This window comes from Piliocolobus tephrosceles, chromosome 21, assembly GCF_002776525.5.
Source record: "Piliocolobus tephrosceles isolate RC106 chromosome 21, ASM277652v3, whole genome shotgun sequence".
NCBI classification, from domain to species: Eukaryota; Metazoa; Chordata; class Mammalia; order Primates; family Cercopithecidae; genus Piliocolobus; species Piliocolobus tephrosceles.
This window is the reverse complement of record NC_045454.1, coordinates 22,270,508-22,283,174: the sequence shown is the minus strand read 5'-3', so window position 1 is coordinate 22,283,174 and position 12,667 is coordinate 22,270,508. Positions and strand designations below refer to the sequence as shown.

The following is a 12,667-nucleotide window of genomic DNA, read 5'->3' as shown; positions in this document are numbered from 1 at the left end:
GGGCCTGGGACGTATAGTAACTCTCAAGAATGGTGTTCGTTAGTCCAGGCACAGTGGCTCACGCCTGTAATTCTAGCACTTTGGGAGGCCGAGGTGAATGGATCACCCGAGGTCAGGAGTTCGAGACCAGCCTGGCCACATGGAGAAACCCCCGTCTCTACTAAAAATACAAAAAAAATTTGCACTTTAGGAGGCCAAGGTGGGCAGATCACCTGCAGTCAGGAGTTCGAGACCAGCCTGACCAACATGGCAAAAGCCCGTCTCTACTAAAAATACAAAATTAACCGAGCGTTGTAGTGCATACCTGTAATCCCAGCTACTCGGGCGACTGAGGCAGGAGAATCGCTTGAACCTGGGAGGCAGAGATTGCAGTGAGCCGAGATCATGCCATTGCACTCCAGCCTGGGCAACAAGAACGAAATTCTGTCTTAAAAAAAAAAAAAAAAAGATTGGCGTTCATTCATCTACTCATTAAATACTTCCTGGGCACCTACTATGTGCCAGACCCTGGGCTCAGTGCTGGGGAAATAGTAGTGGGTGGAACGGTCGAGATCTCTCCATTGTGGAGCTGAGATCCCAGAGGAGAGAGAGACAATAGGCCTGACCAGTAAGTGTGAATTATATAGTTTGCCAGGAGGCCGTATGCATTCGTGCGAGGGAAGAAAATACAGAACGGGATGGGGAGGGGCGGTGGTGGCTTCCAGATGGAAAAGATGGTTTTAAACTGAGAAGCCAAGGAAAGCCTCCTTGAGAAGGTGATATTTGAGCAGAACCCGAAGAAAGAGGAGGAGAGAGGGGCCCGTGAGCACATCTGGGGAGTGAGTGAGTCCTACAGGGGCTGGATGGGGCTTGGTGCGTTGGAGGAGCCACAGGGAGGCTGGTGTGGCTGGAGCTGAGTGAGGGGCTGGGGAGAAGAGATGATGAGGTCAGAGAGGTGACGGGGACCAGATGGAGGGGGACTTATGGGGCTAGTGAGGACTTTGCTTTTGCGTGGAGCGAGGTGCGCCCAGGACAGGGCTCTGAGCCAGGTGGGTCCTGACGTGACTCAAGTGGTCCCAGGCTCCCTCTGGCTGCAGGTGGGAAGAGACTGCGACGGGGCAGGGACCAGAGCAGGGAGGCCAGGGAGGAGGCTCTGGGATGTCCAAGCTGGAGGGGACAAAGGCTGGGCCAGGGTAAGGGCAGTGGGAGGGGAGAAGTGGATGGTTCTGGAAATATTCTCTGGGGTCTTATCCCCTCTTCAAACCATGCTGACTGTTTCTGGGGCCCTCAAGTTTACGTGGGTCCCTGGGTTTTGTTGTTGCTGTTCTTTTGTTTGATTTTTGGTTTTTTTGAGATGGAGTCTTGCTCTTTCGCCCAGGCTGGAGTGCGGTGGCGTGATCTCAGCTCACTGCAACCTCTGCCTCCCAGGTTCAAGCTATTCTCCTTCCTCAGCCTCCAGAGTAGCTGAGATTACAGGTGTCCACCACCGTGCCTGGCTAATTTTTATATTTTTAGTAGAGATGGGGGTTTCACCATGGTTTTCCGGCTGGTCTCGAACTCCTGACCTCGTGATCTGCCCGCCTCAGCCTCCCAAAGTGCTGGGACCTACAGGCGTGAGCCACCACGCCCGGCCGCCCCTGTTGTTTTTTAGCGCTCCCTGCGCTCCCCGCAGTCACACAGGGTGTGTGTGCAGCCAGACGTGGGTTGGAATCCTGACTGCCCCTTAACTAACTGGGTGACTTTCCGCTAAGCAGCTAAGCCCAGGTGCCGCAGTTTCCCCAAGTGGAAGAATAACTCCCCGCAGGCAGTTAAGTCCTGCAGCCACAAGCGCTAGGATTGTTGGTTGAGAATAGACACGGTCAGCAATTGTAGGTAAATGACTCAGGCCCGAGCAGGGGTGTGGCGCTGCCGCAGGCTGAGTGCGGCACTGCCTTCTTGGATACCAGGGTGCAGGGGGAAGGGGTTGTGGAGATGGGCCCCGGCTGCCAGCAGGCTGCTGGGTCAGTGCCTCCCTGCAGCCGAGGGTGCCAGCCAGGCTCTTAGAACTGCAGACTCATGGTCCTGCCTCTGCAGCCAGGAGGGAGCCTTCCAGCCCCAGCACCAGCCTCAGAGCCTTGGGGCTCCCACTGTGCGGGGGGTGGTGAGGGGACGGGGCTGGGTGGCCAGGAGGGGTTAAGTCACCCATAGCCAGGAAGGGGCAGAGCTGGGCCCCACGGGGCTGTGGGTGGTGAACTGATCCAGGAGGAAGGAGAAGGAAGACGTTGTGGGAGGACCAACAAAAACACAGGCAAAGGAAAAATATGTAGAAAATATATAGACAGTAAAAGGAAAAATATATAGAGATAAAATATTTACTATATAATCTGTAGTAATATACATAAAGATATGGTTTCTTAAGTTCATTTAAATTCTGTTTCCTTAACTGTTAGTTTACGTGGTTCTAAATTTACATTTACTTCCACTTTTTCGGTGTTGTTTTTTATCTTGTGATTTATTTCTTTTTGTTAACTTTAATATTATAGTTTTAAGGGCTGGGCGCGATGGCTCACGCTTATAATCCCAGCACTTTGGGAGGCCCAGGTGGGCGGATCACTTGAGGTCAGGAGTTCAAGACTAGCCTGGCCAACATGGTGAAACCCCATCTCTATTAAAAATTACAAAAAATTAGCCGGGTGTGGTGGCGGGTGCCTGTAATCCCAGCTACTCGGAGGCTGAGACAGGAGAATTACTTGAACCCGGGAGGCGGAGGTTGCACACTGAGCCAAGATCTCACCACTGCACTCCGGCTTGGGTGACAGAACGAGACACTGTCTTGTAAAAATATATTTGTTAATTGATTTTTCCACCAACTTTGGAGATTTTCAACTATAGAAAAGTCATGTAACCCGTACAATCCACTCAAATACCCTTCACATAGCTTCCTCAATTCTTAATATTTTGCCTGATTCTCTTTATCTCCATGTAATTATATCCATGTAATTTTTTTCTGAGTTTCTGTGTCTCAGAAATCTTTTCCTGCCCTATTTACTTGTCCAGGCATTTTCAAAAGACTCAGTCTTCTCTGTTGTTGGTTGAACAATAAATAAACATTTAGCCTTTTTCTGGAGGGAGATCTCAAAACAGGACAGAGCTCTTCCTGAATCCTTCAGGCGGATGCGCCCTCTCTTCCTGGTCTGGGGGGGACAGTCCTGGGGCCTTTGCTGCGTAAACCACGCCCCGAGGCACCCCAGGAGCTGCATCTGTCAGGTCTGTGCTGTAATCATGGCCTTGTAGGTGGAAGGCAGGTCTGAGATGGGAGGTGAGTGGAGCAGGTCTGGGCCGGATCAACCGCAAGCCCCCCTCTCCCTCCCTCCCTCCCTCTCTCCCTCCCTCCCTCCCTCCCATGAAGCCTCAAACCAGGCAGAGCTAGGGCCTGAGTCACCCCAGGGAGACAGATCTGCCACCTCAGGAATGGCTTCCAGGTGGGAATGGGGGTCCTTTTAGTCTAGACCTTTCCAGAGATGCTGGAAACACAGCTAGTTACGTTGAAATGTCCTGCTGTTTAAATGTTAACAATTATTAATGTTTGCAGCGCTTTGTAAACTAAAGGAAAGGTACAATACTTGCGTTCTACCCTGGGGCCACCAGTTTACAATCCTTCTGTTAGGGACTGAGTCAGGCTGGGAGGGAGCTGCAGGGCTCCCACTTGAACCAGAAGTCTGTGTCCCAGATGTCTAGCACCTAATGTGTTCCCTGCCCTCTCCTGCTTCCCTGTAGTTCCTGCCCACACCCAGGAACCCCAGCCATTTGCCCAAGCTCCCCCACCCCCCCACCCTGCCCCTACATCCCACATGATGGGGAAGCTGGCCAAGAAATTCATTCCTCCACGCCCCCTGCCCCCATCAGCACCGCCACCTCAGCTCCTGCAAGGCCTCCATGGATAGGGGGTGGCGGGGGAGAAAGCCTTTCTTTTATAATTATTTTAAATGTACTTTTATTTTTATTTTTTTAGAGACAAGTTCTCCCTATGTTGCCCAGGCTGGTCTTGAACTCCTGGACTCAAAGGATCCTCCAGCCTCGGCCCCCCAAAGTGCTGGGATTACAGGCGTGAGCCACTGTGCCCAGCCTGGTAATTAACAGATATTTCATAAGCACCCACTATGCACCAGGCCCTGTTCTATAATTCAGATGAAACTCTGTGAGAGGAGCTGATGTGCTGGCAGGGGAGGCAGATAGCACCACTAAAAAAAAAAAAAAGCAAACAGAAGTTTCCTAGAATATGCTTTGAAGAGAGTTAAGTCACAAGGTCATAGAGAGGTCAGGGGGTAGGTGCGATGGTGGTCGGGGAAGGCCACTTGAGCGTCATGTCTTTGAGCTGTCCAGATGTGGGAGAAAAGAGCCAGGCAAGGGATTAGCCATTGCAAGGGCTCTTGGCCAGAAACACGCCTGGAGTGATCCAGGAACGGCAAGGAGGCCCAGGTGGCCGGAGCAGAGTGAGTGACAACAGGGGTTGGGTGGGGGCCCTGAACCTCCTGAGTTTGCCTAGTCCCTAAGAGGGGACTCCAACTGGTGGCCCCAGGGCCTTATCCAACCACTGGATATTTTTCATTCTGTCTACAAAGCGTTAAGTGATTTGTTTTTCTAAGACCAGCCGAACGAGCACAAAAGAACCAGCGGGTAGGCAAGTGTAGGAGCAAAACTGCAAGTTTATTTTTGGTAACCTAAGGTGTGGGGAAGAGGTCTGTCGGCCTCCGGCAAAGAAGGCCGGCAGAGTCCCCCGGTGGGGCTCTCGGACGGAGTTCCTGCAGTCCCGACACCCCGACAGGAGTGGGGCTGGGAAGTCCACGTGGGACCCTGTCCAAGAGCGGCTTTTCTAGGAGTGGGAGGGCAATAGGCAGGGCATGGGCGTGGGGCGGGGGGGGGGCGTTCCGCAGGTGCGACCAGGTAAATCTTGGTCTCTTCGGATTGACGTCACCTGGCGCATGCCCAGTTGATCTGCACCTTCCTGGGCGCCGGCTGCATTTTCACGGGCGGGAAGAGTTGGTGGTGAAGAAGAACCCGGAAGTGTGCCATCCTGCCTCTGTTCGTCCAAACATTAAGAAAACGAAGTTACCAACATTTAAAAATCAGGGCCGGGTGCAGTGGCTTGTACCTGTAAGCCCTGCACTTTGGGAAGCCAAGGTGGGAGGATCACTTGAGATCAGGAGTTCAAGACCAGGCTGGGCAACATAGCGAGATCCCCGTCTCTAAAAAAAATTTAAAAATTAGCCATGAGTGGTGATGTGCATTTGTAGTCCCAGCTGCAGGGGAGGTTGAGGTGGGAGGATCATTTAAGCCCAGGAGTTGGAGGCTGCAGTGAGCCATAATTGCACCACTATATTCCAGCTTGGGCAACAGAGCAAGAACTCACCTCTTAAAAGAAAAAAATAATCAGGGGCCAGGCGTGGTGGCTCACGTCTGTAATCTCAGCACTTTGGGAGGCTGAGGCAGGCGGATCACTTGAGGTCAGGAGTTGGAGACCAGCCTGGCCAACATGGTGAAACCCCATCTCTACTAAAATACAAAAACACACCTGTAATCCCACCTACTCGGGAGGCTGAGGCACAAGAATTACTTGAACCCAGAAGGCGGAGGTTGCAGTGAACAGAGATTGTGCCACTGCACTCCAGCCTGGGCGACACGAGCAAAATTCCATCTCAAAAAAAAAAAAAAATAGGAGATTTCATCATAAAAATCTCCATTTCCAGCTTCTGTTGATGAGTGATGAGGTCAGAGCAGCACAGAGGCAGATGTCAGGGAGCCTGTGGACTCTTGGCCACTGTGTCACCTCACGTGGCTCCTGGAAGCCAGGCGGACAGCGATACGTCCACAGCCACACCATCTCCATGGTGGCAGGACAGGGCTACCTGCCAGCACCCTCTCTTCTCCCACAGATGCTGAGACCACAACGCTGTTCCACAAAGCCTCAGGAAGCCGCATCGCCCTGTCCACCGACCTCTCTGACCCCATCTTGCCCAGGAAGCGGGACCTAGGCATACCACTGTGACCACACCTCCCAGCCAGTCAGCCTGACCACTCAGGCTCTACCTGCAAAGGCAGGACCCTAGCCAACCAGCACCCGTCTCATAGCTGGGGGTGCCTCCAGGCTGCCCTCTCTAGGGCCAGGAGCCTGCAGAAACACTCCCAGCCTTAAATAAAGAACAATGAAATTATTGAAACAAAATCAATAAAAGTTTGAAGCCGGGATGGTATAACATGCTCTGGCTTTGATTCTGTGCTTTAATTCAGCGTTCCTGAAAACCTTGTGGTGTTCAGAAACTATCTGTAGGTTTGGTTTTTTTTTCATTTTGTAAGAATTCCCAGGATATGGAGAAATCACAGCCACTCACAGCCTCAACAGGTTCTTTGGGCCCAAATGATTCCAAAAGCAAAATGAGAGAGACCTTTTCAAATACGTTTATTGTCTGTATTATATACAATATATTAATAAAACATATTACCTATGTGCATTTAAAACATCACTGAAGTCAAATTGGCCCCTAAGACTCACTCCAAAGGAGACCTGATTCCCGATAGGGTGCAAGTGACTACACAAACTCTGCTCCCCACAGCCCTTCCTAAGGGTCTCAGTGTGCTCATCACACTGGGGTCTCATAGTCCTCCTGACCATAGACCCTAAGCCCCAGCCCCAGCCCAACACACACTTGGATGCAGCATGTTCACGTCCAGCCTAGGAAGAATTTATGGTTGACCTGGGTTGGGTAACAACCGTAAACATCTGTACATCAGAATGTAAGATCATGGTGTTTAAAACTACAGAACCTTCAGAGGTTGTCAGAAAGCTCTAATTGCTGGTCTCCCAAGTTGAAACCAGTCCATAGATGTGGTTTGTTTGACCTACAATTTTTTCTAAAAAAATCTGAATCAAAGTTTTTAAATTAAACCTCTTTAAGGTAGTATATTTTCAGGATGCAAAATTCAAAAAATATAAGAGGGCACGTGATGATGAGTGCGTCTCACTTCCACCCCATCCTCCAGCCTCCCAGTTTCCCTCTACAGAAGCACCCATGGATGCCAATCTCCAAAAATATTTTATTCATTACAAGTATATGCATATGCATTATTTTACCGCTCACAAATGGTAGCATGCTCCACGGTTTTCCTACACCTTGTTTTTTTTCCGCTTAGCAAGCTGTCTGGGAAATACCTCTGTATCTATCCACGGGCAGGGGTGTTCCTCCAGGATTTTTAGGCAACAGTTTTCCAGTTCAGCCCGTTCCGGTGAAGGGCAGAGCATCCATCCCCCGCCCTTCCCAGCCACCCTGCACACACCCTCACTTGCTCTCTGATGCCTGCAGTTCCCAGGCTTCCCAGCAGAGGGAGACACCATTCCACTCCCAAGACCACCAAGGGGTCGTCCCAGACACAACCAAGCTTGAAGGGTCTGGGGAAGAGATGCTATCTACACAGACACAAAGACCCCCTTAGCTAGACTGAGTTAGCCTCCGGGCCTCCCCTTGCTGTTTCTATCTCCTCCTAGGCCTCTTACTTGGAGCCCTACCCCGAACACCACCCCCCGCCCCCGCACCGCACCCTCCCCGCCCCGCTTTCTTATGGGAACTGGCCCCGCCTTAACAGGGGTAGCAGGGAGCCTTGTCCTTGTCTAGGGCCTGGGTTTGACAACTTGCCCCAGGGAACCACATAGTGAAAGGGTGTAGCGCTGGGCGAGCATTCCCCGCCCCCATCCCTCAGCGATGACAAGTGGGGGGTCCTTCTCTCTGCCCCCAGCAGGCCAGTTTCCGGCAGAGCCTTGACCTAAACCCGCTTTTCCTGTCCTGTGCTCCACACTCCCAGCAGCTGCTTCTCCCTGGCCTGGCCCTGCAGCCCTCCTCCCTGCCCCCACGATGGTGTTGGGGTCGCCCGGAGTCCAGCTGGTGTCCAGGGCAGAGCTACCCCTTTCCTGGCCCTACCCCTCCCCGTGACCCCAATCCTCCGCCAACCGCTCAAAGGATCCTTGTTCTCCATCCAGCCCCCAGACAAAAGTCCCTCTGTCTAAGAAGGCGGAATTGAGGGGAGGGGGCACCCCCAACTGGGACCATGGGGGAGCCTGCACAGACCCCATCCGGAAGGAATGCCTGGAGGAGGAGGAGCAGGAGATGGGGGAGGAAAAGGGGAGGGAGCCTTGTACAATGCAGGGGGCCTTATCTGGACTAGGAGGCAGCCGCCCCCACCAGCGCCCACTCTGTAGACCCGGGCATCTGGCTCTCAGCACCCACGGAAAGAGCTTGCCTAGGAAACTCCAGCCTGGTGCCTGGGAGCCAGTTCTCATTCTCCCCAGGGCAGGGAGCAGGTTATGACCAGGACTAAGGCCCCAGAGTCCCCACCCTGACCCCTCCCTGCTGCTCCAGCCACCACTCCCTCATATCTACCCCTGCCCCATCTCCTGACTTTGGTCATGCCAGCGTCTTCTGATAACCCTGAAATTGTACCTGCAGCAAGCTGTGGCCTGGAAGGGGACTTTAAGTCCCCCACAATTGCCAGCAATCCTTCCGCCAGGCAAAACACATCATCTAAGGGAAAGAAGTCAGGTCGGAACACCAACACATCACTTCCCTGCATGGCCCTGCAGGCTCTGCCGTTTAAAGACCCCAGAACCTTCCCCATTCAGGGTCCTCTCCTGGGCACAGACGATTGGAGAGAGCTCCTCTCTTAATTCCAGGGACCGCGTTCCAGCCCATCCAATTCTCTGTCTCACCTGAGGCTGCTGTGGCCCTGGTGACCCCAGGGAGCAACGTGCTGCCCATGGCTGGGGAGGGGGTGAAGCTGTCTCTTTAAGCGCAGGAACGGAGCCCCTGGGCCTTAGGGCATCTGACTTGTTTTCTACCTGCCCAGGTTTGCTTAGGGCGTGGCAGCTTCGGATAAAGGCAGGACTCCGCCTCGCAGCCCCGATTTCTCCCGGAACCTGTGCTCAGCCTGGTGAACCGCACAGGTGAGCAGCTGGGGCCCCCTTCCTCCAAGCCCTCCTTGGCTCTGCCCCTAAATGAGGGAGTATCTGCCGGCCCACTGACCCTGCCACATAGAAGCTCTGCTGTTAAAGAGCCTAAAATCTTTTGAAATGTTTTTCTGGAGCTAGGAGGTAGGAGAAAGTCCCTTCCCCTAATGTCCCTTTCCCCACCATTCTCCTCTCAGGGACTGGTTGGGCTGGCTGGGGTGAGGGCAGGACCGGTAAGTGTGGTTGGGGTGTCCGGGAAGACTGATGTCTGCATGGATTAGGGGTATCTGGGTTGGAGATATCTGGGTGGAAGAGAGGGAGGTGCCTGGGTAGGTAGGGGTATCTAAGTGGACCAGGAGTGCGTAGATGGACTGTGGACATCTATGTGGTTGAGGAGTGCTAGGTGCACTCGGGGTGTCCAGGCACTGAGGGATGTGGATTCTGGAGACCTCCAGGAAAAGAGAACAGTGCTGTTGGGGGAAGGTTGTAAATGTGGAGTTGCTTGGGAGATTTCAGGAGCACAGAGAACATGAGACATTTCTCCTACGGTATGGAGGAATAGAGGGGATAGCAGAGGGCAGGTGGGGCAAACGGTCCTCAGGCCGGCCTTGGGACCTCGTGGCCAGGAAGGATCAGGGCAGGTAGACAGAGCATCAGCTGCAGGGCTGCCTTCCTCTCTAACCTGCCCACCAACCACACTGGTTTGGGAGCAGTCCAGGGCCTCTTCAGCAACAGCCTGAATGGGGACTGTGAGGGCAGACCCAGCTCCCGGCTCCCTGCAGCCTCCAGAAACGTGGGGCTGGACATTGTTTTGCAGAAGCTGGGGCTGGGGCAAGGCGAATACCATCTGTTAGTCTTGGCTGGATGACATCATGGGAAGGGGGAATAGTGGGGCCTTGCAGGCCAGAGGTGGCTTGGAGGAGCCCCTGGAAAGAGGCTTAAGAGGTGAGACTCAACAGCCACGGTGACAGAGCATAGGGCTTTAAGATGAATTTGCAGGGGTTACAGGATTATAACTGCAATGTGTGCTAATAATAGTGCCCCCTACATTAAGCTGCAGAGATTGAGCGAATAAGTGGGAAGCTAAGAAAATGCCCCCGTGGGGTAGACACTCAATAAGCATCTGCTGCTATTACCAGTACTCATATGGTTATGGGTGACAGCTTCAGATCACAGGCAGCCCACCTACAACCTGTGCCCCTATCCACCATGCCATCCTGCCCACCCACACCAGCTCCCCCAACCCCAACGCTTTTGGGGATCCTAAACACTTCCTGGGTCTCAGTAATGCTCCCCAAAGTCTCAGGCTTTCTTCCCACAAAAAAAAAAAAAAAAAAAAAAGGAAAAGAAATGGATGCTCAAACTGAAATTGTGAGTTCAGCATGTAGAATTAACTGGGAAGCTGAGAGGATTCCCAGGCCCTGGGGTGCGTAGGCAGAGGGAGGAGTCTGTGCCAACCTGCAGGGACCACCCGCACCGTGGGTTGTGGGCACCACCCTCTCTCAGCATTTTTGCTGTCCATGAAATTGCTCGGGGGTTGAGTGAGTGAGAACACAGCAAGGTCAGGTGCACCCCAGGGCAAGGTGGAGGAAGTACCAGCTCTCGCTATCAAAATTATAACTAGACCAGGCGCGGTGGCTCACACCTGTAATCCCAGGACTTAGGGAGGCCCGGGTGGGTGGATCAGCTGAGGTCAGGACTTCGAGACCAACCTGGCCAACATGGTGAAATCCTGTCTCTACCAAAAATACAAACATTAGCCGAGCATGGTGGCACACGTCTGTAGTCTCAGCTACTCGGGAGGCTGAGGCAGGAGAATCACTTGAACCCAGGAGACAGAAGTTGCAGTGAGCTGAGATTGTGCCATTGCACTCTAGCCTGGGCGACAGAGTGAAACTCCGCCTCAAAACAAAGAGAAAAAATAAAAACAATTATGATAACTATGCACTCAGCATTTGGGCAGGAACAGGGCAGGGGAGGGCATGCTTGGAGGCCCAGGCTTGGTGCAGCCTTGCAGCCTGGGAGGGCAGGACTGATGCCAGGTCAGGAAGGAGAGAAAAGTTCCTTATGCTGAGCAGGTCTACCTGGGAAAGAAAGTGCTCTGCGGGGCCTAGCGTAGGGTCAGGGGCTGGGCTGGGGACTCAGGCTAGGCAGGGCCAGGGCTGGGACCAGGAAGGGCATGGGTGAGGGATGAGGGGCGGGAGGTTCTGGGGAACAGAGATGGAGCTAGGGCTGCAGCCAGGCTGAGTTTGTCCCCCTCTACCCCCAGTCCCAGCCTCAAGTCAATTGCTCTACACACCCCGCCCTGAGCAGCTTGAAGAACCTGCTCAGTCCGCAGCCTGAAGTCTGCAAGTCCTGGCAGGGCCAGGCAGGCTCCGAGCCGTCTACGGAGACACTCCCGGGAAGCGGGCCTCCTGCCACCTGGCTCCCAACACCTGGCTTCCCCAAACACCCCAAGGCTCTGACAGTCCTTAGTTAGGAGCAGCTGCTGGGGAGCCAGGCCTGGCTTAAATCCTGCTTCCTGGCTAGGGCACCTAGTTTCGCCTCCCAGAGCCTCAGTTTCCCCATCTGTCCAATGAGGACAACAGCGGGCAGTGGTGCCCTCATTTGGTTGCGGGGCGATTCACAGAAAGCCTGAAGTCCATGTCCAGTGAGTTATTATGGCTCCTCCCGCGTCAGGCCCGAGTTTCACCCAGTCCCCACTCCACGGCGTGGCTGCGGCTTATCTCTCAGCCCAGAGAGATGCCAGCCTTCCTGCCCTGGGTGAACTGTGCACCCTGCAGGGAGGAGGGTTGGGGAGCCATAGGCACAGGGCCAGCCTCCCGGTGGCTCTGCTAAGGCCGGACCTTCTGCCACCCCTCTAGGCCAGCGCTCTGACATGCAGAAGGTGACCCTGGGCCTGCTTGTGTTCCTGGCAGGTGAGTACCAATCCCCCAACTGCCTTTTTCTCTGGATCCCCTGGATGGGGGGCTCCCACGCCTCTGTCTCTCTCCTGTGCTTTTCTACTGCCCCAGGGAAGGTGGTAAATGTTAGAACAGCATCTCCTTGACGGTAAGTAAAGTCAAACTAGTGATTGCCAGGGATACACAAGAAGAGCTGGCTCGCACAGCTGGAAAGTCACCATCTTCCCCATTCTCTCGCTCGCTCTTTCTTTTTTTTTTTTGAAAGGGAGTCTCTGTCACTCAGGCTGGAGTGCAATGGTGCAATCATAGTTCACTACAGCCTTGAACTCCTGGGGTCAAGCAATTCTACTCTCTTAGCCTTACACAGCTAGAACTGTAGGCACACACCACCAAGCCCAGCTCATTTTTCAATATTTTGCAGAGACAAGGTCTCACTGTATTGCCCAAGCTGATCTCAAACTCCTGGCTGAGTTTGATCCTCCCACCTCAGCCTTCCAAAGTGCTGGGATTACAGGCACGAGCCACACTGCACTGGCTATTAAACATAAATTAAATAATGGAAAAAAACCCATAAATAACAGAAGCTAGAATACAATGAAATTACACCTTCAAAGCACTGAAAAAAGATAACTGCCCGGCCAGTTCTCTTGTAAATTTTCTAAAAACTTCAAGTAGAAGGAGGCCGGGCGCGGTGGCTCAAGCCTGTAATCCCAGCACTTAGGGAGGCCGAGGCGGGCGGATCACAAGGTCAGGAGATCAAGACCATCCTGGCTAACACGGTGAAACCCCATCTCTACTAAAAATACAAAAAACT

The 12,667-nt window shown here is 53.3% G+C and overlaps 1 protein-coding gene across 3 annotated transcripts in view; it reads left to right on the top strand.

The window, feature by feature from the left end:
• Positions 1-8,409: 8,409 nt before the first annotated feature.
• The window catches only part of FXYD3 (FXYD domain containing ion transport regulator 3), an 8,894-nt gene continuing 4,636 nt past the window's right edge, over positions 8,410-12,667 (top strand). The window contains exons 1-5 of one of the 3 annotated variants that reach the window (XM_026448767.2): positions 8,410-8,546; positions 8,851-8,947; positions 9,768-9,895; positions 11,630-11,713; positions 11,815-11,868. In XM_026448767.2, coding sequence (XP_026304552.1) covers positions 9,823-9,895; positions 11,630-11,713; positions 11,815-11,868 — 211 coding nt within the window. In that variant the 5' untranslated portion in view covers positions 8,410-8,546; positions 8,851-8,947; positions 9,768-9,822. Of the gene's footprint in view, positions 8,628-8,850; positions 8,948-9,767; positions 9,896-11,629; positions 11,714-11,814; positions 11,869-12,667 lie in introns of all 3 variants that reach the window. The other 2 variants (XM_026448769.2, XM_026448768.1) reach the window with 2 other exon arrangements.